Raw genomic sequence first — 27,432 nt, forward strand, 5'->3', positions numbered from 1 at the left:
GGCGCCATGATGGAGCACCGCTGACCTTGATCGCACGGTCAGAAACAGAAGGAGCGAATCCCACGTCACCCGTGTTTATCCCCGCTGAGACAAACTGCCCGGTATCCCAAAGAGGCGAGATAAGACCCACGGCAGGTCTGGAAATCGCGTCGAAAAGCAGACCTGGGTCACCGAATGATAAGATTTCAAATCAGATGCTTCATTTAAACATGACAAATATTCTAGTTTTTTTTTAAAGTCGGCGTCAATGCATCGTAAATCAACGTGTTTCGTAAATTATTAGACGAATTATTTAGCTTGGCTAAATCGAGTTTAAAAACGAGCGTTGTGTTTGAAAGGTTACTGTCAAGAACAGTGCATTGCTGTTTCGTCTCGCAAACGATGGAAAGGGCTTCATGTCCTCCGATGCACGTAAACGGATATTAAAATCGCGTCAAAAATATTTAACGGGGTTTCCAATGATAAAGCGCACAGCGACGATTGTAAATATACCCCGGCGTCACACGATCCGGACCTTCGAGAGCTGTCATTTCAAAGAGGTCTGGCACGTGAAATATAGTTATTAATCGTGTGTGACTTCTTTTCCTGCTTTCTAGTGTTGTAAAAATCTGTTTCTGCGGTTATGAAAAGTTCACCCAATTTGAAACGTTCGGAGACACATGTATATGTTGAATTTGTGGATGCAAATAGTCCTGTGTAAGGTTTAGCATAGAAGACGTAACTCTCTGGAGTCGCATATTTATATAAAAAGTTACAGATTTATTATTTTTCACCTACAAACGGATGGACCTAAAAATCCTATCTTCCTATCGCAGTGTCTGGAATCGGACTCCCGTGTCGCCGGACCCGCGGATATCCCGACACCAGCATAGTGATGTTAAGGCACTACAGGCTCCGACTCCCCTGGGTGTCGGTCTCCCTTACTTTTTACATCTTATATTTCCAAAAAAAGGAAAATGCAACAAGGGTATAGACATACAGATGTTACAACATGACAGAGCAAAGGTAACATCAAGTGAACGAAACAGAAAAACATCTCAGAACTTTATCAATAGCACGGAAGCTGTGTGGTGTTAGGTGTCACATTAAATACGTTTATACGCTATATGCTTTTTGTAAACCAACTCGCCAAGCATATTTTAACATATTTTTAATGGGTATAGTGTACTGTATAGCTTAAATGAGTATACAAATTATTTAAATCACATAGGTGTTTCACTCTACACGTATGTCAAATTCTGCCAACATGAGAATGATATTTAACATTATACGTCTGAATTCAGAACACCAAGAACAATATCCTTAAAAGTCAGATGTACACGAATATTACTATTATTTAGCCTGTCTCCGATACAAATGTAGAAATAAAGGTGTTGTGGTGTTTATGTTAATGACCCCGCAGGCCGTGTAAAAAGGTGATTCCACGAAAACGACATCTTTTGTGTTTGGTTTTTCATTCCCATTAAGACAGAAACTCGATGTAGCATCGAGGCGCGGGCCTTATGGTCCCTGCGCACGTGCCGCGGTGACTCGCAGCCTCGGCAGCAGCGCGCGCGAGAGCAAATGCTGCCGCCGCGCGTGCCCGCGCCGCCGCGGAACCCCCCCCCCCTCCCTCCGCGCACGCGCACGCACAGCTGGGGCGAAGCCGGCGCGCGCGCGCGCGCGCGTGGGGCTCAGGCATGTGACTCGCTCGCTCGCTCGGCCTGCCTGCCTGCGTGACGTCACTTCGCCCAGGCAACAGCACTTTTTTTTTCTTTAAGTTCCCAGCTGTGTGTGTGTGTGCGTGTGCGCCCGCTGTGTGTCGTTTTATTTCTCTCCCCCCCGCGCCCCCTCCTCCAAGTAAAGTGGGCCCTGCTCGGCGTGTTCCCATCCTCTCCTTCCTGTTTCCGCCCGGAGGCACCTGATTGCAAGATGTCCCGACCAGCCGCCTGCGCTGCCGACTCTGCCAGTGGGGCAGGTAAGGAGCTGGGCTGCCTGTCGTCCTCCTCTCCTCTTTCCTGAAAGCCGGCAGGGTTTTTTCTTCTTCTTCTTCTTTTGTTGTTGTTGTTGTTGTGTCCAGCTCTTGCTCGCTTTGATGACGTTAAACCGGTGGGCTCCCGGAACAAGCTGACAGCGGACTGTGTCCAATCCTCGCCTTAGTCATTTCTGTCGCGGCTCCGGGATTTCGGCTGTGTTTTATTCCGCTTAATGGACGGCTACCAGAGGGCTTTATCCTGCTTTACGTGTGCGTGCGTGGCCGGGAGGACGTGGGAAACTTGGCAGAGTGAGGAGGAGGAGGAGGAGGAGGAAGAGGAAGGGAGAGGGGGTGTCTTAGGTACGTTTCGCGAAATTAATATTCACCGTCAGCTTCCCGTGAAGCACCTACACAGCCTCAGACGCAGCTGAAACTGTCAGACCCCGGCGACCCCTGGTCCTCCGTCACGAAACGTCCTGCTCGCAACAAGTAAACAAACCGGGCAGACCAGGAGCGTGTGAAGTTCACACGGCGCGATGTCGTAGCCAGCCCTCGTTTCTCTCGGTCACGGATCCGACTGCATACAAGCCTGCGCTCAGGACAAGGTTCAGGCACGATCACGCACTCGGGACCGGTCAGGCACGGCACAGGACGCACTGTCTGTAGCCGAAGTTCTCACGATGTCGGACTAGACGAGCCCTAGACCAGCGGCGTCATTTTCGGCGTCTCCTTGTGGACTTTCTTCTGAATCGTGAGCGAAGTAAGCGAGCTCTCTCTTTCTGCTCGCGAAACGGAGCGTGTTCGGTCCCGAAGTGGTGGCGTTTCGACTTCTGCCAGTTTCGATCAGTCCCGTACTTGGTGGGGGGGTTCAGCTGTAAGACCCGACCCTGTCTCCCAGTGTCCCGCCTGTCCTGCCTGTTGTTCTGGGGTTCGTCGGAAAGCGGCCGGGAATGAAATGAGATTCCGGAGTTCTGTCCTGTTTGCCGTGTAAACTCGAGATCTAGTTGTTACCACCCAGGACGTGATGAGATCCTCGCCACGACTTTGTGCACTTAAAAAAAAATCAATTTTAATGAACCAAACCTACAACTTTTATCACCCACCTGACAAAAGAAAAGCCAGAAAGGACACTGACACCTGACTGGAAGATAAATATATTGGATGGATTATAAAGGCTGATTTGGTAGCTATGAGACTCTCCAAATATTTACCTACTTATTTTTTATAGTATAAAACTTGAGCAATATTATGGCAGCGTCGTGGTGAGCATTGCTACCTTCCAGCACTGGGGCCTGGGTTCAGTTCCTGGGGTGATGTCTGTGTGGAGTTTGCATGTTCTCCACGTGTTCATGTGGATTTCTTCCTGGTGCTCCAGTTTCCTCCCACAGTCCAAAGACTTACTGGTCTGTGTTTGTGAGTGTCCTGTGATGGGCTGGTGTCCTGTCCAGAGGGGGTGTGTGTCTGTGAGTGTCCTGTGATGGGCTGGTGTCCTGTCCTGGGGGTGTGCGTCTGCGAGTGTCCTGTGATGGGCTGGTGTCCTGTCCAGAGGGGGTGTGTGTCTGAGTCCTGTGATGGGCTGGTGTCCTGTCCTGGGGGTGTGTGTCTGTGAGTCCTGTGATGGGCTGGTGTCCTGTCCTGGGGGTGTGTGTCTGTGAGTCCTGTGATGGGCTGGTGTCCTGTCCAGAGGGGGTGTGTGTCTGTGAGTGTCCTGTGATGGACTGGTGTCCTGTCCTGGGGGTGTGTGTCTGTGAGTCCTGTGATGGGCTGGTGTCCTGTCCTGGGGGTGTGTGTCTGTGAGTCCTGTGATGGGCTGGTGTCCTGTCCAGAGGGGGTGTGTGTCTGCGAGTGTCCTGTGATGGGCTGGTGTCCTGTCCAGAGGGTGTGCGTCTGTGAGTGTCCTGTGATGGGCTGGTGTCCTGTCCTGGGGGGGTGTGTCTGTGTGGGTCCTAATGCTCCAGTATAGTGATGGGAACACTATACTGTAAAAAGGTGCCGTCCTTCGGATGAGACGTACAACCGAGGTCCTGACTCTCTGTGGTCATTAAAAATCCCAGGGTGTCTCTCGAGAAGAGTAGGGGTGTTACCATGGTGTCCTGGTCAAATTTCCCCCCTGGCCTTTACCCATCATGGCCTCCTAATAACCCCCATCTCTGAACTGGCTTCATCACTCTGCTCTCCTCCCCACTGAGAGCTGGTGTGTGTGAGAGGACTGGAGCATCATCCAGGTGGGGCTGCACACTGGTGGTGGTGGAGGGGACCCCCATGACCTGTAAAGAGCTTTGAATGGTGCCGTGCCCATGCCCCAGTGTTGTGAGATGTGATACCCGGCATGGCTGAGGGCATTGGCTCAGGCAGTGAGCCCGCCCCCCCCCCCCAAAAAAAAAAAGCTGATGGGGGTCTCCGGTGTCATCACAAGACCCCCTGCTGTAACCTTTCATCCCAGCGGGGAGCGAGACTGCCGGGGGGAGGGGGGGGCAGAGCCGGGCTAAGGCTCGTGCAGCAGGCGGGCGGGCGGCCTGCCAGATCTGTGCCCCAGGCAGCACCCATCGAGTGCCGAGGGCGGCTCTCGGGGGTTTCCAAGCTCCGCCGCTGTGATTTTCTGAAATAACGCGCCGAGCTTGAGGTGGGAGAGCTTGCCAGAGGTTTTTGCTCTCTCCGGGTGGAGGGGGCTACTGACTTTGAAAGCCTTTGGCGAAATCAAGCTGCACGTGGGCTGGACTTACTGGACTCCGAACCGGAAGGTTGCGGGTTCGACTCCCGGGTGGGGGCACCAGGTTATCCCCTTGGGCAGTTCCCAGGTGCCTAAATGTGTGCGAATGGATGTGGCTGTGCCCCATTCTGAATTCATCAGCTGTTTTTGTGGTCTCGTTACCCGCCGTGCCTTCCAGCTGGAGTCGGGGTGCCGAGACCCTGCCAAGTCCCTTCCCCTTGTGCGCCGTTGTGTCTTTTGTGGTGCTGTTGTTTGGGGACAGCTTTCCTCTATAGACTTGCGCCGCCTGACGGGTTTTTAGGGTTCACCGGGTGGCCTGGGGTTTTCGTCCTGTTGGGGGAGAAGAGGGGAGCTTCAGCGCCTGCCTTCTCTTGGGGTTTCCCAGGACAGCAGAGAACGGCCTGGCGGAGAGCAGCTGTGGACGTCGGCTTTAAAAGACGCGATCTGCTCCCCCCCTCGTCGCTTCCGACGGAGTGGGTGCTTTTCCGGGGCCTTTGAGGAGAAGGCAGGCCGCGCAGCCCTCGCCGCCTTTGCGCCGGATCTCCTTCTTTGTTTTCCTCTGGTGATGGGCCCGAATCCGGGCGCACCAATCCGCCGGGCCGCGGTGATTACTGAAAGATAAGCCACGCAGAGCGCTGGACTTGGCGAGAGCTGGGAGGCAGGGTTACTCCAGGTCATCCTGGCCTGCTGAATCAAGCCCGTTGTCTGAGAGTTATTTGGCCGTTTTATCCCACCTTCTGAAGAGCCAAGGCGATGCAGTGGACATGACTAATTAGGGCTGCCCACCACAGGGCTGCATCATGACTCAGAAGTGGGGCGTGCGCTGGGGATTGTACTGTAGGTTTTCTCGGGGCTCGGGGCCGGGCCTGTATCCCCATGGAAATATTTATCTTCTGGGTAAGCGGCAGACGTGGGTCACCTGAACTCAGGAGAGCGGAGGGCTGGTTCTGATTCTCTCGTCGTGACAGCGTGTTGGAAAGCCCGCTGGGAGCTCGCGTGCGCAGTGTGTGCGCGCGCGCACGTGCTGTGCGAGCGTGCGTGTTGGGTGGTTGCACGCTGTTTCCAAAATAAGCAGTGCAACATCTGCGCGTTTGTCACAGCCGGCGTGCTTCCTGCTTCAGGCTGCTCCCTCCACTCGATCCCCAGAGTCGAACTGGCAGGGAGCAGCCTGGGTGTGTGGCACTGGCCTGCAGACCCCCGTGCCCAGCTGAGCGATGAGCCGGAGCCGTGCCCGCTGTGATGCAATGGAGGTGCCTGTCACAAGGGGAGCAGACCCCACCCCCACAGCTCATACACGGAACGTACTCCTTAACCAGAAAGGCAAATATGCTTCTGTGAATGCAAAAGAAGAATGCAAATAAGGAGATCGAGAAGGAGAGAGAAGTTGGTGGAATTTGACTGTGTTGTGACCCTCTGCTGGGTCCCCTGTGGTGGTCCAGTGGTTGAAACTGGAGTTTCAACCCTTCTGAAGTGTAAGACTTGCCCGTCTGAAATCTTTTTTTTCACGTTTGATTTGTGTGCTTCACGTTTGATTTGTGTGCTCCAGTTGGGGGCGTTCGTAGGAGTCGCCGTACTCGCTGGCCGCCTGTTTTCTTTCAGGGCTACCGTATATATATATATGCAAAGGAACAAGTGACAGGTTTATTCCGCGCTGAAAAGAAGAAGAAAGAAAACGCAACGTTTCAGCCCTGGAGCCTTCTTCAGGTGTGGAGCTCACACCTGAAGGAGGTTGTTTTCTCTCTTAGGTTTATTCCATGCTGAAAAAAGTTCTTGTTCCTTTGCAGCCTACGCGTGCTGACGCAGCTCCCCACCTGGACTGTATATATATATTTTTGTTTTTCGCTGGCGAGAGCAGGCCCGGGTCGGCGCTGGTGCAGCAGCCAGATAGCAGGGGTCTAACTGGTATGGTCCCGCCCCCTCACTCGCAAGAACAGGCCTCTCGAGGAATAAAGGGCAGTAAAGCGCAGATGGGCAGCAGGTAGAGAGCAGAGGGCACGATGAGCCGTGGCGATGAACTCGGAAAGCGGCGCGGACTGTCGAACAGGAAAAGGCTCGAGCAGGGCCCTGCGGGAGTCTGACAGCAGTGTGAACGACCGGCAGTAACCCCTCTCTCTCTCTCTCACTCTCTCTCTCGCACGTTCTCTGTTCTACAGGACCAAGAGAACAGCCTTGAGAGGCAGACTGGGCGAGCTCCAGCCAGAAGCTGTGGACAGACGCGCCGAGACCGAACCCTGGGAAACCTCCCGTCCCGGCGCAGAGAAACCCTCAGGCCTGGAGGCAGCTGAGACACTCTGTTCCACCCTTTTTTTTTTTAAAACTGTGGCAGTGCTGACACTCTGTGGATAGGAAGGGGTTAAGGCACAAAGACACGGTTCCGGGGAGCTGTTGACATGATTATGCACAGTAAACAGTGAAAGAATCTCTGGCACACACAAAACAAAGGCGTAATTACAGAGGTAGGTGCAATACCGCTTCATTCTTTTTTTTTCTCCCTCCCACCATTAAAATAGCTACTTTTCTCCCTTTCGTGCACAAAAACAAGACCTAGTGACTGAGACAAACATAGCGCTTAAAATAACATAAAAGCTCTCTGGAAGGCTGTACACGGGGACTGTAAGTTATTCTGTGGGTTTTTTTTTATCCCACTCTGAGTTTGTAAGTCTGCCGTTCAATTTGGAGAGCCAGGTGTTGGTAGGTCTGGTCAGATGTGCAAATAAAGGTGGAAAGTAGGAATAAAAAAAGCAAAGTTTCAGCTTCTTGAGGCTTCTTCGCACCTGGAGCAGGCTGAAGAGCCAAACTCTCCTTCTCTTTTTGCTTTTCAGTGTGCAGTTGTAAAGGAGCAAGTTCAGGTCAACTAACGCTCTCCACTCCTACCTCTCCGGCAGGATGTTTGTCTTTTCTGTCACGGGGATATAAACTGGGAATTCTTTGCCCAAAAACATACCGCTTCCTCACACCCGAGTTCCATTCTGTTGTATACCAGTACTATGAAAGGTGGCTTTTACTGTGGCATATTGTTGGTGAAAGAGCTGTACAGTTAAAAACAGCCCCCCTCACTGGAGCTGGTCTGTCTCTGTGGGAGTAGAGTTAACTTTTTTTTTTTCTTCAAGCAAATATTTTGGTAATGGTTCTGTGCTCAAAGGCTCATGGTGGGCTGCTTGGGGACATTAGGGGGTCACTGAGATAACGCTATCAAATCTGGTCACAATCTGAAGCGCCCTGCTTTGAGGAGGGAAAATCTATAGAGCGTGGAGTATGTTGTGATATGAAACCACAAGTGAGGTGCTTCGGGCAATTGTGATTTGTAGTTTCAGCTCAATTTCTAGAGACCTCATCTTAAATTGACCAGCTGGCCATTTACAATATAGGGGGTGCAGGTGACCAGCTGGCCATGTTCAATAGTGGGGTGTGGAGATGCCCTAAAGTTATGACAAAGTGTAAATGAGGAGCAGAGCTGTTGACGCGTCACCCCCCAGGGCAATGAATGGATAGTGCCACAGAGCATTTTCTGCAGGGTCAGTGCAAGTGTTCTGTTTTTTTTTATATTGAAATTGATTCAAGTGTGCAGCGTGGTGTTCTGTACACTCTTCAATATCGTCTGGACCTTTGGACTCCCACCTGTACACAGTGAGAGATGGGATGTCTGGGTCAATAATCTCCCCCCCCCCCCCCCCCCCCCCCGCCCGCCACACACACACATGCGATTCGGTGACAGACTCTGGCAGCAGACCAGTTAAAGGGCCCTGTGTGGAGAGGAGAGGCAGGATCCTTGTTTTGCAGAGACTGGGGGTCAGCAAAAAAAAAAATGGTGGCGAGGACAGAAGAAGAGACTAAAAATGAGTGAACTCTACATAATAGGTCTTTTTTTTAAACTGGTTGTTTCTACTTTTTGTCCTGAACCTCCCTGTTTCTGCAGTCCTAATAGTTAAGCCCCTGTCAGACATGAAGGCACACTCTTGATTGCTTTCCCTCTAGATAAGTAGTAGGGCCGATTTTTCTTTTGTGTTCAATCTGTTTATTGGTTTTTCAGGGAAATGGAAGAATATTACACGGTACGGAATACGATGATAAACTGAATGTAAGCAATCATCATGGCATGAAAGACTTGGTAGCTGAGCCAACTGTGCAAATCCAACAGTGATTGGGGAATACCAGTGGTACTGTGCTTGAGAATCAGGATCTCCGAGAAATAACTGAATTGGATAAGTTGTTTGAAGAGGGGAAAAACAAGTCTGCCCTTCCTCTGCAACCGTACCCTGAAAGGCAAAGGTGTCCACCACGTATACTGACCTATGAAACCTTGGGAGAACTCTGTTTTGATCCGAGCCCTTAAAGTAAAAGGTGTTCAGACAGCAGAACAACCCCGTTTCCATTGTCGGGGCTTCTGGAGACTTTCGGAGCCTGGTTATACAGTTAACATTCAAAATGTTCATTAGAGACGCATTGTCTCCTACTTAGGAATGCACAGAATTGTGTTAAGTGCTCATGGGAGTATGTTGACGCGCTTGTGCGGGAAGATAATATGAATTCTAATTCTAATTTCGGACCTCATGGACATCAGGCCCGAGGTCCAGGTATTCACGGTTCTGTTTGACGTAGCTGGCTTCGAACCCGCCAGGGCACTGGGCCTGTCTCTGTTGTGGGAGCTCTGTGGCCGAACAGGGGGCCGCGCTGCGCGTTTGTACTGAAACCAGTCGTGTCGTTGGGCTCGGGGGGAGGCTTGTGAGGAAGTAATGGGGGGGGCCCCCCGTGTGCAGCTAGGAGGACATGCTTCAGGGGTCCCACAGCCATCTTCTGTCTCTGTCCCCGGCACGGCTCCCCGCTGGGTGTGAGAGAACCCCTTTGCTGCTCTCCCACATTCTTTAAGCACCGAAATGGAGTCGGCTGATATCGGGGTGTTTGTTTTTGGACCAGCTGCGGTGTCCTCTGTGTGGTGTTCAGATCCAGTTGGGGGCAAATCGCCGGACTTTAGAGCTAAAAAAGGTTATGTTAAACATGTACGGTGTAATAGTGCTACACGTTTGTCCGGACTTTGTGCATTTAGGGGGTGTCTTAGAGGCAAGGTGGGTGTGGCAGCCCTGCCACCTCGCAAATCTTGGGTCCTGCTTCTGATTCCAGGCTGGGGCTCCTTCTGTGTGGAGTTTGCATGGTGTTCGCAGTTGTGTGGGTGCTCCGGAGTCCTCTCGTCTCCCAAAGGAGACCCGCCCTCCCTCGTAAATCTGCCAGGGTAGCACCTAAGAATTGAAGAAAGAGGAACGCCGAGTTGACAGTTGTCCTTCTCCGCGCGGAAAGCTTTGCCCCGTTCGCAGGCCGCCGTCTGGGAGGCGCCACGGCGCCGGCGGCGTTTCGCACCCGTCAGCAGGAGGACGGGGGAGAAAGAAGAAGGAAACCTGGCCTGTTCCCCCACCCCCACCCCCGAAAACGGGGCCTTCTTCACTTTCACTACCGCAGCGCGGGTGGGGCTCACATCCGCACTGCCGCCAGGGTCCAGAAAAGACGCCCAGGAGGAAGTGGGCAAGAGAAACTCCTGGGGTCCCTCTGTCTGCTCTCCAGTAACACCCCGTCCTTCACGGTTTTTCACGCCCATTTCTCGGAAGCCTGTGGCGCGGACTTGCTTTAGAAAGTTCCCGAGCTGGTTTTGAGCGTGTTGCAGTAATTCCCAGCTAGTTTCCTTACTCTTCTGAAAGGAGTGTCGCTTTCTGCACAGCGAGTCATTTAGGAGCTTTAATTGCATTGTGTATTGCAAAGGCTTTTATTTTTTTTAACCTCACTTCTGTGGCATGGAAGATCTCCCTCTTTAGGCTGCCAAAGGAACACTGTGCATTTTGTTCGACTTCTTGCTCCAGAGGTGAAAGGTCATAGGATTATTTCCCCGCGTTTCCAGCGGTAACCCTTTTGTTTGTCTTCCCTGCTCCAGGTGGAGGAGTGATTTCGTTATGACAAGCTGCTGTGCAGAAGATGTCCGCACTGTCTGCGACTAATATCGCTGATGTTGGTCACGGTAAGGAAGAGAGACTATTCGTTTTTGTGGGACACAAATCTTTGGGGGTGACCGCCTGATTCTGTGCCCACTGGGATACAGACTGCCTTTAAATCAAAAGACTTTGATTTGTATACTCGTGAGTCGAACTTTTGCTGGGATGATAAAGTCCTGTGCACAGTAAATGAGTAAAGTCAGCTGTCCTATGTTCCTGGCAGCGATCAGACCTTGTGAACAACTATTATCGATGTGCCTGAAATCGCTCTTAAGGGGGAGTTTTCACCCTGTCCAAAAGATGTTGTAAAATTTTCAGCTGTCCCTGTGAGCACAGAGTCAAGAGCTCACGCTCCATGAATCCTCCCCTGGCATTCCTGCCATAGGATCTCACTGCTGATCGGGTCATGATGGAAAGAGCGAGGCTGAGATTTGTTGGGGTTTTTTCCCCCAAATCGCGCAGGCGCCTTCAAGAATTAAATGTTTCGGTTAAGCCGTACCCCGCTGGTCCAGGTGATGCTGATGATGATGCCGATAGGTTACGGGAATAGATCAGGATCTCTGCCATTCGCAAATTGCAAAGCTGGTGTGCGACGTTGGGTGGAAAGCAGCTGATCCAGATGTACTGTAGCACGTTGAAGGGCTTGGAGCAGAGAGAGGAACAGTCTGGCGCTGTGAACCGAGCATGCACCAGACATCGGCCTCCTGGGACTGACTGGGCTCTCTTCAGCCTCCGTGGGGGACAGGACAAACGTTCATGTTTCCAGATGGTCCAGATTTCCGATCGGCTTGAGAGCTCGGGGGAGAAGCCGCGGGGGTGGAGGGTGTTTGGAGAGCCGAGCAGCAGGAATGTTCAACTCTCCTGGCCTAGCCTGGAGCCTAATTACATAACGGATTTACACTGGATTTAAATCAGTTCCCAAGATCCCCACTGAACCCAAGTCCACAGGGCCTTTATGCAGTTTCATCCCCAGTAACCACATCCACAGACTTTTCTTTTTCAAGATTTCCTCTCTGCCTGCTCTCCCTTTCCTCCTGCGTAAGAATCCCGAGTGGACTATCGGCACTGCAGCAAAGTTTTTTCGTGAGGCTGAATTTGTAGGTGAAGCGGAGCCGGGACAGACTAAATCAAGGGTTTAATTTTTCTTTCCAACATAGAATTAATACCGTCCCAGCTTGTCAGGCATGCTAAAGACCAAAGTTTCACGTTTACATTGTACTTATTGGTGCTTGGCCAATGATAATGCGTGCATCGACTGGCCGGTTAGGAATGTGGACTCCTGAGATTGTTATAAGAACAGTCAATCAGCCAGTGACCCTGAATAAACAGTAGGGGGAATGGTGTTTAAAATCCATTGCGATAACAAGAGTACAAGACCAGCGATTTCTTAGCATCGGTCAGTGTTGGGTTGTGTTTGTAACCAGGAAGATTCGGTCTCCATCAGTAGGCGGTGACCTTTTTTTTTAAATCAATAAAGCAAAACCCCCCTTTCTCTGTACCCTTCGCTCATGCAGAGAAGTTCTAAGCCATCGGAAGCTCAACTGCCCACGGTTCGCAGAGAGGAAGAGCAGCCCCACCCACTCACATTTTACAGAATGATGTGGCGCGCTTAGAACGTGTTCCTAGCAAATCCTCAGTGTGACATCCTGAAAGAGAATAATAATAATAATAATAATAATAATAATAATAATTGCTTACACTTATATAGCGCTTTTCTGGACACTCCACTCAAAGTGCTTTACAGGTAATGGGGATCCCCTCCACCACCACCAATGTGCAGCCCCGCCTGGATGATGCGACGGCAGCCATAGTGCGCCAGAACCCTCCCCACACACCAGCTCTCAGTGGGGAGGAGAGCAAAGTAATGAAGCCAGTTCAGAGATGGGGATTATTAGGAGGCCATGATTGGTAAGGGCCGATGGGGAAATCTGGCCAGGACGCTGGGGTTACACCCCTACTCTTTTCGAGAAACGCCCTGGGATTTTTAATGACCACAGAGAGTCGGGACCTCGGTTTTACGTCTCATCCGAAGAAACGCAGGTCCTCTCCCTGGGATCCGGAAGAGGGCGGGGCAGGTGGGGCGCGAGTCTCTCGCTCGTGTCGCTACCAGACCTCGGTCCTGTGTTGCAGCAGGGTGGGTGGTGTGTGGGGGGTGGGCGGTGTGGTAGTACTGTGCTCCTTTGGTGTGGAGTTTGCATGTTGTCGCCGTGCTCAGCAGCGTGGAGTGCCGGCGCCTTGGCGTCTGTGTGGCTCTGTTGGCCTCTACGTGTGGAGCTCCAGCCTGGCCAGTCTCACTGCCTTGCCCCTCCCTACCTCCCAGATCGCCCCACACTTTCCCCAGTCTGGGGAGCTGGTCCCAGCGCTGGGCCGCTCCCGCCTCGCGGGCCTGTGGCTCTCCGTCGCCATGGCGGCCAGGCCAGGCCGGCAGCGCGTGAGAAAAGCCCCTTTGTTTCGGCCAAAGCGGGAATCTGGGATACTTTCCTCCTGTTCTGGGACAACCGGAAGGGCAAAGCGTCACTCTCAGTAGTAACCAATACAAACTGCATTTTACGATGGGGGAGAGTTTTGTTTTCCTTACTTTGACTTTTTTCTACTTTTCTTGTGGCAAACGGCGGCTGTGGTTATTCTAGAGCTCCCAAGTCTCGGATGTGAAGCGCTATGAGGACTCACTCACTCGTGTTTTCTCCACTTCTTGTTCTGCCCTTGCGTCACAGTATGGTATTTGCGTATTTATTTTAAACGCGTTCCCTTTTTTGTGCGGTTAAAGGGTTTAGTGAATTTAGCTTGGACACGGGTGGTGTTTCACAGGCTCTAGACGTTCATTTTCTCAACAGGCTTTTAGCCCAACAGGCCTGTCTTCCTCCATAGTGTTTCTCTGCTGCTGATTCGTGTGTTTAACAAGTGGGCACAATCCAATTCCCACTCTCCACGCCTAAACGCATTGCGTTGTGGAAGCAGTGAGGTTATAGGAAGCTGTAATGAGGTTTATCATCCTCTCACGCAGTCAGTTTCTTACTGGCATGGCACAGCGTACTGTACCCTGAGGGCCCATTCACACACAAGGCCACAGAAACTGGAGCTAAAAGAGAGCGAACTAATAAAAAAACAGATGTTCAGGAGGTACGATGTCCCCAGAGGAGTCCCAGTCGTGTTTTCTCACAAACATAAATTACAACAGCTGCTGTTTTTTTTAAAATTCGAGATGCCCCGTGTTTCGACTTAATTTCTGTCTTCTCAATTCACTGTGCTTGCCGTGTGGTTTAAAAGTCAATTCTTCTGATATTCGCAGAGCTCAGTCCCTCCATCCGAGGCTTCTGCTATTAAAACATTATATTTCTATAAGAATGCTTTATTTCATGGTACCTGCAGAAACACCAGGCCGCCCAAAACAATCCCACCTGATTTCGCCTGCCTTCAGTCATTTGAATAAAATGTACTTTTTGTTAGAGGTGAGGTGCTCCTTCAAGCCTTTCACTAGAAAATAAAGTTTGCAGGGGGGTCAGTTTTTAGTCTGTGCAACCAGAACTTTACAAAAAAATGTACCTGCGGAAAAATTTTCAGTTTGCTTGGAGTCAATGAGTCAGCGCACCAGGTACTGTCAGGTACAGATCTGGCAAAGTCTGTGATAGTGCCCGGCTGATTGAGTATTATCACATTACTAATTGGAGTAAAAAAAAAACCCACAGTGCTGCTTAACTTGAAAGTGACTCATTCCTGTTCCTTGTTTGACATGAAAAGCTCGTAAGGAAAAGGCGTCGTCTGCGGGCAGGAATTCTGGGAGGTCTCGGAAGCGGTACCCTTGACTGCTGAACTAGAAGATACGCTGTTGCTGTGCCCGATGGTAAAAACCTTCACTGGGCATCTGCTCTGGTCTCGAGGGATTTGGTCTGCACCTCCAGGCTTTCTCTAGAGCCCTCTGGAGCAAAGGTCCATTCACCTGAGCAGGTCCTTGCAGTAAAAATTCCTGGCTGTTCTTAGCGACAGCATACTTTAGATAAAGCCATATCCTTATTGATGTGAAGGCAAGCCTAGCTAGGTTACAAGCTGGATTGGTAGGGGGCACAGCAGGAAGAGGGAGCGTGTGGGTTGTAAAGGGCTGTCAGTCCATGATGACAGCAAACAGACGCGACCTTTCCTCTACTGCCCTGATCTTTCCCCTACTGCCCTGCTATTCGGAGGACTGCAAAGGACTGTGGACCTGCTCAGACCTTCCCACACTGCGGAAATGTCAGACTTAAGATGGAAGGGCGCTAGAATTGTGACTTCATTAGATATGCATAAGTATTGTACGTTTGTTGTATAAGATTTTGAGATGAGTTCTGCTCCAGCAGTCCCTATCATTCTGCATTTTCAAACTCCAGGTGGACAGTACACTGGGCTGACACTGGTTATCCTTTAGATAACAGTTTAAGAAACATGTGTGGCAGTTTGTACCAGGTTGAATAAATTCTTCTTATTCGTAAAGGTTTGGAATAGTCCTTTGTGGACAGGCACCTGTAGTTGTTCACAGTCGGGTTCACTGAGTGGCTAGCAATGAAGGTAAACGAAACTCCAGCAATAAAGTATTTTACGTGTCAACCAGCACGGTCCTTGAATTGCCTCGCTGACCTCTTGTCCTTGCTTGGCGCTGTCGCCACCTGGTGGCGGACAGGAGCGACTGCACTTTGGCAGCAAGAGCGGTCGATGTGGTCGGACACCCACGGCGCCACATGCTGCCAAGTTTGTTGTGCATCAACACAAGCTTAACCGCTTCCTGTTCTGAGAGTTTAGGCTGGACGGGGGTTTCTTGTCTTTCTGTGGCTTGCACCTGTGAGAGCAAGGAAAATTCCCCTCTTAAAACGGGAAACTTTTTTTTTTTGGTCCTGACATTTAAGCCTGGGCACTGCTGAGGGCTCGTTCACAAAGCTGCGTTTGTTCTTGAAATGTCCGATCGCTGCGCCGGCCTAAGGGGAGCCCCCCCGCCCCCCTGCGCTGGGTGTCCCTTGCGGGGCGCGTAGTTTGGACAAAGGAGGAGAGGGGAGGGCTGACATGAGGTAAGCGAACATTTTGCAATGTGTGAGAGAGCGTGGGACTGGCTGGGGACGCTGTCGGGATCAGCGAAAGACCGCGCGCCGTCCTCCTCCAGCTGGTGTTCCCAAGGGCTGTAGACGGGTTCGGCCCAGGGGGGCAGCTTTGCCCTCGGTAGTCAAAGAAGGACGCGGGATCACAGCGGGGAAATCGAAGGGGAATGCGTTGAGTACAGAGAGCAAGAGATTGACTCCGAAGAGCCCACCCACACGGCGGAAGCCGGTTCCCTGGCCGCTCCCAGGAAGTGGCTGGATGAGACCCTCCTGTCGTTTGATTTACTAACCACTGAAGGAGCAAGAGGCATCCGAGTGGCTTCCTCGCGTTGGTAACCAGCCCGTCTGTTTATCCTGTGACGGGGGCCTGTCAGGTACCTGGAACAGCTTTGGATCGGGATTCCCAGCCACAAGCTTGAGGCCCAAACCTCCTGGGCGCCATTAAGTCACGGCTGACCGATCATTTTAGATTCGAGCAAGGTGGGCCGAACTGCCCCCCCGTCTCCTGCAGCCCGTTCTCGCCATCGAAAGCGCAGCACGAGTTAGCGGAGGGGGTGGGAGGGGTAGCTGGCTTGTCCTGAGCCTGAGCTCCTGAGCCGAGACCCCAGCGTGCCAGCGTTGGGCTTCTCTGCCCCCGGATGGGCCAGAGGAGGGGGGGACCAGGGCCTGCTGGCCTGTGGGGCTCTGCTCAGAGCTGCTCTCACTGACCTTTTCCCCAGTGCTGTCTAGGAGCTTCTGTGAAAGGAGCTGCATGTGACTGTGAGTCAGCACTGAGGAGGCCTGCCTTGGCCCGGAGTCAGTAAACAGCCAAGAGGGTTAGGGGGTGCTTTGTTTCGGTTGTTTCTTTGCTCACATGAGGTTAAACGCCATACCCAAGCGCTGTTTTCTCTCGAAGGATGTCTCTCTTCCTCTGTGGTTCGCTCTTTGTAAGTACTCTTTCTCCTAGAACTGCCTGCAGACTCGTTGGGTAGAGTGTAGTACTGGTAGATGTGGGTATTTTAAGCGAGTGTCCATATTTCTTCTTTTGGAGAAGTCGTGTTTTTGTGACCAGACAGCTGTGCGGCTGTTTCTCTGGGGGAGGCACGGGCTCGTATCCTGGTTCACACAGGATTCTGGGGATAGCTGCGCAGCCCTGGGTTAGCAGGTTGGTCCTCCGTTGGGTTTTGTGTGGTTGTAGTTTTTACTCCCAGTGCTGTGGTTCTGGAGGTCTCACTCTTTTTTTTCTGTCCTCGGTCCTCCAATCTGTCACCTGTTGACGATTTGAGCATTCCTCCTCGCGCCGGGCCGGAGCCATGTCCCCCTTTCCCCCTGTCCCCTCGCGCTGGGCTGGAGCCACGTCCCCCTTTCCCCCTGTCCCCTCGCGCTGGGCTGGAGCCACGTCCCCCTTTCCCCCTGTCCCCTCGCGCCGGGCTGGACCGTCCCTGCCGTCCCCCTGTCCCCTCGCGCTGGGCTGGAGCCACGTCCCCCTTTCCCCCTGTCCCCTCGCGCCGGGCTGGACCGTCCCTGCCGTCCCCCTGTCCCCTCACGCTGGGCTGGAGCCACGTCCCCCTTTCCCCCTGTCCCCTCGCGCTGGGCTGGAGCGACGTCCCCCTTTCCCCCTGTCCCCTCGCGCTGGGCTGGAGCCACGTCCCCCTTTCCCCCTGTCTTCTCGTGCCGGGCTGGACCGTCCCTGCCATCCCCCTGTCCTCTCGTGCCGGGCTGGACCGTCCCTGCCGTCCCCCTGTCCCCTCACTCTGGACCGTCCCTGCCGTCCCCCTGTCCCCTCGCTCTGGACCGTCCCTGCCGTCCCCCTGTCCCCTCGCACCGGGCCGGAGCCACGTCCCCCTTTCCCCCTGTCCTCTCGCGCCGGGCCGGAGCCACGTCCCCCTGTCCCATTGCTCTGGACCGTCCCTGCCGTCCCTCTGTCCCTCGCACGGGACCATTCCCGCCGTCCTATGTCCTCTCGCTCCGTCCCCCGTCCTCTGGTGCCGGACCCTTCCCAGTGTCGAGCGCCATGCCTGTTCTCAGCACCCCCCCTCCCCCATGTGCCCTGTTGCAGGCGATGGCAGAGTGTTCCCCCCGTCGCCAGAGCTGCTCCTGGACTGCAGCAGCGCGGAGGAGACGAGCAGCAGCCTGGTGACCGAGGGCGGCCATGACCCCCAGCAGATCGGGCTGCCCCCCCCTCGCCCCGGGCCGCCCGCTCGGGGCCACAAGAGCGAGCCGGGCACCCCGGACCTGAGCTGCCAGCTGCCCATGGACGCGGCTGCCGACGCACTGGCGGCGAGCCCAGGTAGGTGGCCTGCAGCCTGCGAGCCATGGGCTGCTGCAGGGGTTGGCCTTTGGGCTGGGCTGCAGGAGGGCCAGCGCCTGTCCAGGCCCCGCGCTCTCCCCCTGTGTCGCAGCGCGTAGAGCTGAGCGCACCAGGCCCGACCCGAGGGCACGGGGCTTCCAAAACGTCTAAAACAAGAATTCAGCTTGAAAAGGTTAGGGTTAAGAAAAATCTGTAAGTTGGGAAAGTTATGGATTACTTCTTACCAGAGGTCATGTTTTCCTTCACAGCGCTCATTAGATGAATGTAATTTCTTGCTTATTTCTCCCTCCTGCAAGTCACTTGTGACTGTAATAATAATAATAATTGCTTACACTTATATAGCGCTTTTCTGGACACTCCACTCAAAGCGCTTTACAGGTAATGGGGACTCCCCTCCACCACCACCAATGTGCAGCATCCACCTGGATGATGCGACGGCAGCCATAGTGCGCCAGAACGCTCACCACACATCAGCTATCAGTGGGGAGGAGAGCAGAGTAATGTAGCCAATTCATAGAGGGGGATTATTAGGAGGCCATGATTAGTAAGGGCCAATTGGAAATTTGGCCAGGACACCGGGGTACACCCCTACTCTTTTCGAGAAGCGCCCTGGGATTTTTAATGACCACAGAGAGTCAGGACCTCGGTTTTACGTCTCATCCGAAGGACGGCGCCTGTTTACAGTATAGTGTCCCCATCACTATACTGGGGCATTAGGACCCACATGGACCACAGGGTGAGCGCCCCCTGCTGGCCCCACTAACACCTCTTCCAGCAGCAACCTTAGTCTTTCCCAGGAGGTCTCCCATCCAGGTACTGACCAGGCTCACACCTGCTTAGCTTCAGTGGGTTGCCAGTTGTGAGTTGCAGGGTGATATGGCTGCCTGGTCAGTAAGTTTGCTTTTTTAAAAAGACTTTGGTGGGGGGGTAATGTTTTAAATTTTCATTCACAGTTTTTTTTTACCTTGAGTGTGTAAACTGACTGCGTACAGTAAGGATTATGTTACTCTTTGATGTCAGAAGTAACGTCATCCACAAGTAACGGGAGACGCTGGGGAAAGACTCCTCTTTCTCGAGAGCAGGTGTGGACTAAATTTCTCCCCCCCCCCGAGCAGAGCAGCAGCCGGTGAAGAGGAAGAAGGGCCCTGCCCCCAAGATGCTGGGGAACGAGGTGTGCAGCGTGTGCGGCGACAAGGCCTCGGGCTTCCACTACAACGTGCTGAGCTGCGAGGGCTGCAAGGGCTTCTTCCGCCGCAGCGTGATCAAGAGCGCGCAGTACGCCTGCAAGAACGGCGGCAAGTGCGAGATGGACATGTACATGCGCCGCAAGTGCCAGGAGTGCCGCCTGCGCAAGTGTCGCGAGGCGGGCATGCTGGAGCAGTGTGAGTGGGCGGGCTGGGAGGGGCTGGGGGCAGTGGGAGGGGCTGGAGCAGGCTGGGAGGGGCTGGAGCAGTGTGAGTGGGCAGGCTGGGAGGGGCTGGGGGCAGTGGGAGGGGCTGGAGCAGGCTGGGAGGGGCTGGAGCAGTGTGAGTGGGCAGGCTGGGAGGGGCTGGGGGCAGTGGGAGGGGCTGGAGCAGTGTGAGTGGGCAGGCTGGGAGGGGCTGGGGGCAGTGTTAGTGGGCGGGCTGGGAGGGGCTGGAGCAGGCTGGGAGGGGCTGGGGGCAGTGTGAGTGGGCAGGCTGGGAGGGGCTCGGGGCAGTGGGAGGGGCTGGAGCAGACTGGGAGGGGCTGGAGCAGTGTGAGTGGGCGGGCTGGGAGGGGCTGGGGCAGACTGGGGGTAGTGGGAGGGGCTGGAGCAGGCTGGGAGGGGCTGGGGGCAGTGGGAGGGGCTGGAGCTGGGGGGGGGGTAGTGGGAGGGGTTGGAACAGGCTGGGAGGGGCTGGGGGCAGTGGGAGGGGCTGGAGCTGGGGGGGGGGGTAGTGGGAGGGGTTGGAACAGGCTGGGAGGGGCTGGGGGCAGTGGGAGGGGCTGGAGCTGGGGGGGGGGTAGTGGGAGGGGTTGGAACAGGCTGGGAGGGGCTGGGGGCAGTGGGAGGAGCTGGTGCAGACTGGGGGCAATGGGGAGGGGCTGGGGGCCAGTGGGAGTGGATAGACTGGAAGGGGCTGGGGGGCAATGGGAGGCGGGGAGCGGATTCCCGGTCGCTTTGAGAGTCGTTTACTGCCCCGGTGGCTCAGGTTGTCACTCGTCGACCTGTTTGACCTCCTTGCGAAACGCAGGCGTGCTGTCCGAGGAGCAGATCCGGCTGAAGAAGATGAAGAAGCAGCACGAGGACGAATCGGTCCACACGGCCGCCGCCCCACAGGCCCCCGCCCCCTGGACGGAGCCCCCCAAGCTGGCACCGGAGCAGCTGGAGATGATCGAGAAGCTTGTGGCCGTGCAGAAACAGTGCAACAAGCGATCCTTCATCGACCGGCCCAAAGTCACAGTGAGTACGGGGGGGGCTGGTCATGGGAGTTGTGAGAAGCTTTCAATGGGAACCCCATTTCCCATGCATCTCCATGAAGTTCAGATCCGGTGCTCTGTTGCAGTTTACTTATAATAATCATCATCATTACACTTGTATGGCGATGTTCTGGACGCTTGATTCAAAGCACTTTACTAAAAGTAATAGGGAATCCCACTACCACCACCAATGTGTAGCATCACCTAGATGATTGTACAAGCTTCAGAATGGGTTGAGCCTGCAGCCTCCTGGATCCTACAGGAGAGCTCGGGGAGGTGGAGGGGGGGAGCTCGATCCTATCGAACGTGCCAATCACCTGCTGGCACCAGAGGGCTTGAGTTCAGGGTCCGTGACGTCACACAACTCGCTCCAGCAGCCCTTGTGTAGGAAGGAGCTCCTAAAAAAGCATCTGCAAAACCTTCATTTGGCAGTGCTGTGTGACCAACGTATTCTAAAAATGGCGTTTTCCGCCACCCTGAGATGGACAAAGGAGAATCAAGTGCCTTATGTTCCAGTAATAAACAAAATGAATTGCCTGTAGGGACTCCTAAATTAAGATTTCGAAACGTTTGGCACTTGACAGTAGCTTCTTTCGTGAAACGAAGATTATGTTGTCCAGCCGCTGTTGGACAAGGATCACGGGCCTCGTTCTCTCGAGCTTTCAAGCCCCCCCCCCCCACCCCGTAATGTCGGCCTCTGACCCCATGGCTCTTGCGTGTCCCGGGACAGCCGTGGCCCCAGAACCAGGACCCGCTGAACCGCGAGGTGCGCCAGCAGCGCTTCGCCCACTTCACCGAGCTGGCCATCATGTCGGTGCAGGAGATCGTGGACTTCGCCAAGCAGCTGCCGGGCTTCCTGGAGCTGACCCGGGAGGACCAGATCGCTCTGCTGAAGACCTCCACCATCGAGGTACGCGCCAGGGCTCGTTCTGGGAGGGGCCACCGTAGTCTGCAAGAGCTGAAGCCTTCTATGAACCGAATAGGAGGTTTTAGCCATTAATGCTGCTTCAGCTTTTGTCTAAGAACTGTGAAGAAAAGTAATGCATTCCTTAGGCACCTTGAGCTGTGGGTTGTAACATTGTTCGCCTTGGAAGAAAGGGCACTGTTTTAAAGATTGTAGGATTGTGCGAGAGGATGAAGCTCCGCAGAAAGATAGCACTGTCAGTGTGGGGTATTTGATGGAGATACAGGTGAGAAGATGTTCAAAGATTTAGCTGCTCAAGCAGTGGGGAAAGCATGGAAGAGTGTGCCGGGAGGGAGAGCTTGTTTAGCTCTGTGTCTCCTGGAATGGGAGCTGTTCCTCTGGTTCCCTTCCCGTCTATTAAAATCCGATTTGTCTTGCAGATCATGCTCCTGGAGACCTCCAGGAGGTACAACCCAGCCATCGAGAGCATCACCTTTCTGAAAGACTTCAGTTACAACAAGGAGGATTTCGCGAAAGCAGGTTAAAGTGGTTTTTTCTTTGCCGGGTTTATTCGTGGGGTTAATCTGTGATGCCCCTGCACTCTGCATCCCCGTCAGGGCCACTCTGTCTGCTCAAGGCTACAGAAACCAGGGGCACTCAGTCCTGTAGAAGACTTCTTATTTCAGAATATTTCATTTGGTTTATGCTTTTGTCCAAAGCACCTCTTATTTGCAGGTGTGAATTTGCCTTACCTTGCTGAAGGGTACAGCAGCAGTATCTCCTCTGAGATTCGAACCCACAACCATCCAGTTTCAAATCCAGAGTGCCAGGCGGTCCTTCTCACTGCTGCCCTCCACTTTAATTTCACGCGGTACTAGCTCAGTAGCTCATTCCTTTATCTACCCAGATTAATAGGATTTGGGGTGTCCCTTCTAGTTAATCCCCTGCAAAATGTAGAGGCTGTGTGAGCCTCTCTATAGGTGTGTGGAAAGATGTTTTGGTGGGGGGCTTGTCCTCGTCCTGTGTGGTTATTCAAAAATGAAAGAATCGTCCGTCGGGCGTGTGGGTAGGGGGTTTATGATGATCCACTCTCCCTGTCCGAGTTCTGAATTCCGTCACGTTGATAGGTCTCGTCCCGGTCTGTTCCCAGGCCTACAGTTTGAGTTCATCAACCCCATTTTCGAGTTCTCCAAGGGGATGAATGACCTGCACCTGGACGAAGCAGAATACGCGCTGCTGATCGCAATCAACATCTTCTCTGCAGGTACGAGCACTTGAATGTGTTTGATTTCCTTCCTCTAGCCTTAGTCTGGCCCGAGTCCTAGGACTAAGACTGGCCACACCTTACTGTGACTCTTAACAGTGACCTTAACCCTAGTCTTAGGCCGGTCATAACCCTCATGTTAACCCCAGCTCGGCGATAACCCTTATACTGATCACTGGCCCTCGCCAGCATTCAGATCCACCAAACACCGCAAAAGCACAGATCTGACTATTCTTCAGATCCTGCCTCCTTTGTTCTTAAAGGCATCCCTTTCATTTTTCCAGACCGGCCGAATGTCCAAGACCACGATTTGGTGGAGAGGCTGCAGCAGCCCTACGTAGACGCACTTCATTCGTACATCAGGATAAAGAGACCCAACGTAAGTGGCAGCCAGTGTTTTTTTTATTTGCTCTGCCCGTCCGTGGTCGGAATAGCAGAAGAGCCGCCTATCCCGGCCAAGGGCACGACTAGCCGGAATTGATCCCAGGAGACTGGGGCACAAGGCCCAAGGCGTGACTGTTCCCCCTCCGGGCGGCATGTCGGTGTGTTTCAAGGGAGCCGAGATAGTTCAGGGACCAAACCAGGCCAGCGTGCCTTTGGGAGGTAGGAGAAATCGTAGTTCCTCTCGAACCCCCATGCTGTCCTACACAGAAGACGCAGGACAAAAGTCATTTCAGGATGAGGAGTACAGCACCAGCTCTGCGGATATGACCTTCCGATGTGAGGTTTGCTTGAGGCGATTTTTTCTGTAAAGAATTAAGCGATCTTGCGCTTGGGGGAGCGTTCTGCAAAAAAATAACGTTTCAGCGTCGCACACGCGTTCGTAAAAGGCAGACGTCACAAAGCTGTCTACGCAAAAGAAGCGGGAGCCAGAATCCTCTTCCGTCTCCGTAACCTTCGCTGCGTTTCCCGACTTTGCATGTCCCTCCAGTCTCCAGTTCGCAGAACTGCGTTGTCTTCAGATGAAAGAAAAAAAGAGGGCTCTGGGCAGATGTGAGCTGTGGGTGGGAAGAGGGGGCCATCACCGCCTTGAGAGGCAGCAGCAAGGTGAAGTGCTGTCAGCCGCCCTTGCAAGGCTCCGGTTAAAATATGGGCTGAGGCAAGACCTGTCTATTCTGCGTGATCGATTCAGAGCACCGATTTCTTAGAAAATAAGGTGAAACGTGTAGAAAACATCTGTGGTCTTCTGAGAGTGGTCCTATAAGAGCCTGCTGGGTAGCCGTAAGGATGCACGTTTGTTTGTTTCTCCGTGAGTTGTCAATGGAAAAGAGGCGACACCGTGATGGGGCAGCGAGCTCATGCTTCGGAAAAGCCAACGCGTCCTTTTCTCCTGGCGTCCCATCCACGGGAAGAGCAGTCAGACACGCTCCTCGGATCGGCTCCAACTCGCCCCGTCCCTCCCAATAAGATGCAGAATTCCGAAGTTTCCCCGGCGACGATCCCACGCCGGCGAAGTGGCCATTGACTTTTTTTTTTCCTTATCAGCCCGTAAGGAAATCTCGCAGGGAGCGGGAAACTGTGTACGCCCGATTGCTTCACTTATTGATTTGAGGGACTGGTTTTGCCCATTCGTGCACATGTCGGGATTTCTCGAAGTGTAGCCCAATGGCAGTACTGGATTACTGTCGCGCGCGCAAGCTAGAGACTCCCAATTTCATTCTCTCGCCCCGCCACGAGCCCGTCGCTCAGACCCTCGTGACGGTTTGTACCTTTCCGGCCCCTGCAGGACCACCTGATGTTTCCCCGCATGCTGATGAAGCTGGTGAGCCTGCGGACCCTCAGCAGCGTGCACTCGGAGCAGGTCTTCGCTCTGCGCCTCCAGGACAAGAAGCTGCCCCCGCTGCTGTCCGAGATCTGGGACGTCCACGAGTGACCGATCGCCCGCCTGCCCGCCCGCCCGCCAGCCCGCGCGGCCGGCCTCCCCACCCCTCCTGCCCGGCCCCCCCCCTGCGCCCCCGTGCTGTGGTCTGCCCGCCTCCGCGCACTCTGCCCGCGCCCACGCCAGAGAAAAACAGGAGGGGTAAAGGGGGATGGGACGCTGAGCGAGGGTACACCCCCTCAGCCCGGGTGTCCGCCCGTCATGGGAGCCCCAGAAGCTGGCTGGGCCCTGGTGGGGGGAGGGGCCGTCAACAGAGAGTCTCCCCTTAAACCAGCAACAAGCACTTCTGGCCGCAGGCGGCGCGAATCGGCAGCTCAGAGAGGAGTGGAAGGCCAGCACCAGCGTCGCCCCCCTCTGCCTGGGCAGACTGACAAGAGTACTGGGTAGCCAGGGGGCGATTTGGACGGTAGTAGTCGTCTGTACTGAAAGAGCTCTCAGCAGCTTTCTCCCAGGTGCCGACGTGGCTGTAGACTGCGGCAGGGTCCTCCGAGAGCACGTTTTGGAGGTTGATTTGTGAGACGTGTTTTTTTTTCTCCCCCACCCCACTCTCCACTCTTATTTTCGCATTCTGCATGGAATAGGTCTCTTCTCAGCTCCTTAAACTCTCCTGGAGCAGTTCTGGAAGACTGGGTGGTATGGTAGTGGTCTTCTTTTTTGTTGTTGTTGTTGTTGTTGCATTTAACAGTCTTGCTAGATGGCGTTTTTGATCATCGTGATTTAAAAAAAGGAAGAGACGTGCTGCTCTCGTGAAATGTAATTGCTAATTGAGCGCAAGGCTGCTGTTAGGCAGTCCGCTTGTGACGCGATTGACCGCACCCTCTGTGGGGACTGCCGATGCGCAGCAGGATGGGGGCACGTGGTGTGCAGACCTGTCCGGGCCCGGGGTTCGTGCCCTACTGGTTAGAGGCACACCGACCTAGAGAAGTGTTTAAGGTCAAAGGTCCTGGCGAGGTCGGAGGTCATTGTAAGCTGAGTACAGGGGGCAGGCCCATGTGCCCATGCATGACTTCCAGAGCTTGACCTGCAAAGATAAGAAATCATGATGTGTTAAAACTGGCTTTTTTTCATTCCCAGCTCATTTGTTAAAAGCTGGTAAATTCCTTGAGGGGCAAGATGTTTTTTGTTTTAATGGGGGAGCGGGCACAATTCAAAGTGTAGTCCTTTCCTCCCGCCCGGACGGCAGTACTGGATTACTGTCGCACACACGACCTAGAAGCTCACAATTTCTTTCTCTCGCCCGATACGCGTGCAGCACTCGGACTGTGCTGGCCCATCGCTGCTGAAGTGGAGGTTTGCACCCCTGAGAAACGTCCCTCTTCTCTTTCCAGGAACGCTTTTACAGTCCTGCCCTCATAGCTGAACGTTTCATTTCTGAAGTCCCCAAAGACTCCGATAGCTGTCGCAAGCTTTTCAGCGCAGTCTTTTTTTAAAATTTCACCCTACTTTTCCCACACCCCGGGTTTCTCTTGCTGGATGGGCACCCTTAAACTTTGACTGGGTGACTTGTTGGGGGGAGGGGAGATGCCCAGCAATTTTGTTTTTTGCTCACTAGCAAAAAACAAAGCAAAAAAAAAGAAAGCTTGGAAAATCACGCCGTTCCTTCTCCTTGTGGATCCGGGGTTGGGCGGCTGCTGTTCGTGCACCGGTAATGGCACGCGGCTCTGCTGGGGGCACGCGGCCTGCCGAGGGGGCGGCCTGTGGCAGAGCAACTAGCGTTTCAAAAACGCCGCCTGCCGCCCGCCTTGGGCCGATCCTGGGCTCCCGTATCTCGGGAAGAGATGAAGTGCGGGAGACAAAAAAATTTAACAGGATGAAAAAAGAGGGAACACTTACTTAGAACGGGTTACACAGGGCTTCGGCCAGACTTGATCAATGCAAAACAACCTGTCTTCAGAGCGATGGCTTCCTCCTGGGTCATGAGTGTTTTATACTTATTCAGCACAGAAGGGCTTTGCGATTTGTCCTGCTTGCAGAAGGGGAAGCATTCTTCTCTGTTGTGTTTTTTTTTTTCTTTCTGGCTCACAAGTCCGTATCTTGATCCTGTAAATGGACACCGACAAAGACGGGTAGGTTTAAGAGGCAAAGATCCTAATTTTGGACAAAATGCCATTCATCGGGATCGTGTTGCTTGAAACGTGATGAAACCGTATGATCGTTAACCAGTTAACGGGAGCCACTTCTGGAAAGCAAAATGTTTGGACAGGTTCACTGGGTAAAGCAGGGCTGATCTGTAGATGTATAATTATGTTTTGTAAGCTCTCCCTGGTAAGGGCATCGTTTCAGCCAGTGACATACCGATTCCGTCCAGTTCACACGCAGAGTGAGAGCTTCTCTCCTTAAATTGATTTGTTTAGAGATCATGGTTTGACATTTTATGGGTAATAAATTGGCTTGTTTGTGGAGAAAAAATCACCAGGGAGAAGGGAAGTGGTTCCCTCTTAGGAATGAGTGCCATCTGTGTTTGGAGGATAGACTATATTTCTTACAGAAAACAAGGCACAGGATGTAACATTGGAAAAACTACTGAAACACCATACATCATAGTCTTGTCTGCTCAGAAGTATAAAATACAAATGACCCTGAAGACTTCTAATAGTGTCTGCTTAGAGCTTTTTTATTCTTCATTAATTTTTCTATCTTCTCTTGTGACACTGCAATAGATGTTGAAATAGGCAAAAAAATATAAATATATTTTTAATATTGTTTTAACGCCTTAAATCCTTTTATGTTCCGCTTTATCTGTATAAAGTTAAATGCTTACAAAAATGTATAGTTCCGCCAAAATATTGTTTTTAATTTGAAAAACATAACCTAACATTTTCTTTTTGCACAGGAATGACGATGGAACTATTAAGATGTTAAACCACTTGTAAATATGAGATGTTCTTTTTTTTTGTGCTTTATTTCTAATTCTGGATTGATTTCGAAGAAAGTAAACAAAGTGAACTAATGAA

At 53.1% G+C, this 27,432-nt stretch overlaps 1 protein-coding gene across 5 annotated transcripts; it reads left to right on the forward strand.

The window, feature by feature from the left end:
* Positions 1-1,658: 1,658 nt before the first annotated feature.
* Positions 1,659-27,432, forward strand: nr1h3 (nuclear receptor subfamily 1, group H, member 3). 5 transcript variants are annotated; one of them, XM_069181688.1, is made up of 11 exons: positions 1,659-1,957; positions 6,818-7,120; positions 10,582-10,665; positions 17,738-17,968; positions 19,105-19,371; positions 20,206-20,414; positions 21,162-21,341; positions 21,776-21,875; positions 22,486-22,599; positions 22,884-22,978; positions 24,326-27,432. In XM_069181688.1, the coding sequence occupies exons 3-11, from the start codon at positions 10,623-10,625 to the stop codon at positions 24,470-24,472; spliced, it is 1,386 nt and encodes a 461-aa protein (XP_069037789.1). In that variant the 5' UTR covers positions 1,659-1,957; positions 6,818-7,120; positions 10,582-10,622; the 3' UTR covers positions 24,473-27,432. The 5 variants fall into 5 exon arrangements, with proteins under 5 accessions (XP_069037789.1, XP_069037792.1, XP_069037790.1 ...); XM_069181691.1 differs by lacking the exon at positions 1,659-1,957 and adding an exon at positions 2,026-2,314; XM_069181689.1 differs by lacking the exon at positions 1,659-1,957 and adding an exon at positions 2,331-2,714.

This window comes from Lepisosteus oculatus, chromosome 21, assembly GCF_040954835.1.
Source record: "Lepisosteus oculatus isolate fLepOcu1 chromosome 21, fLepOcu1.hap2, whole genome shotgun sequence".
Classification (NCBI taxonomy): Eukaryota; Metazoa; Chordata; class Actinopteri; order Semionotiformes; family Lepisosteidae; genus Lepisosteus; species Lepisosteus oculatus.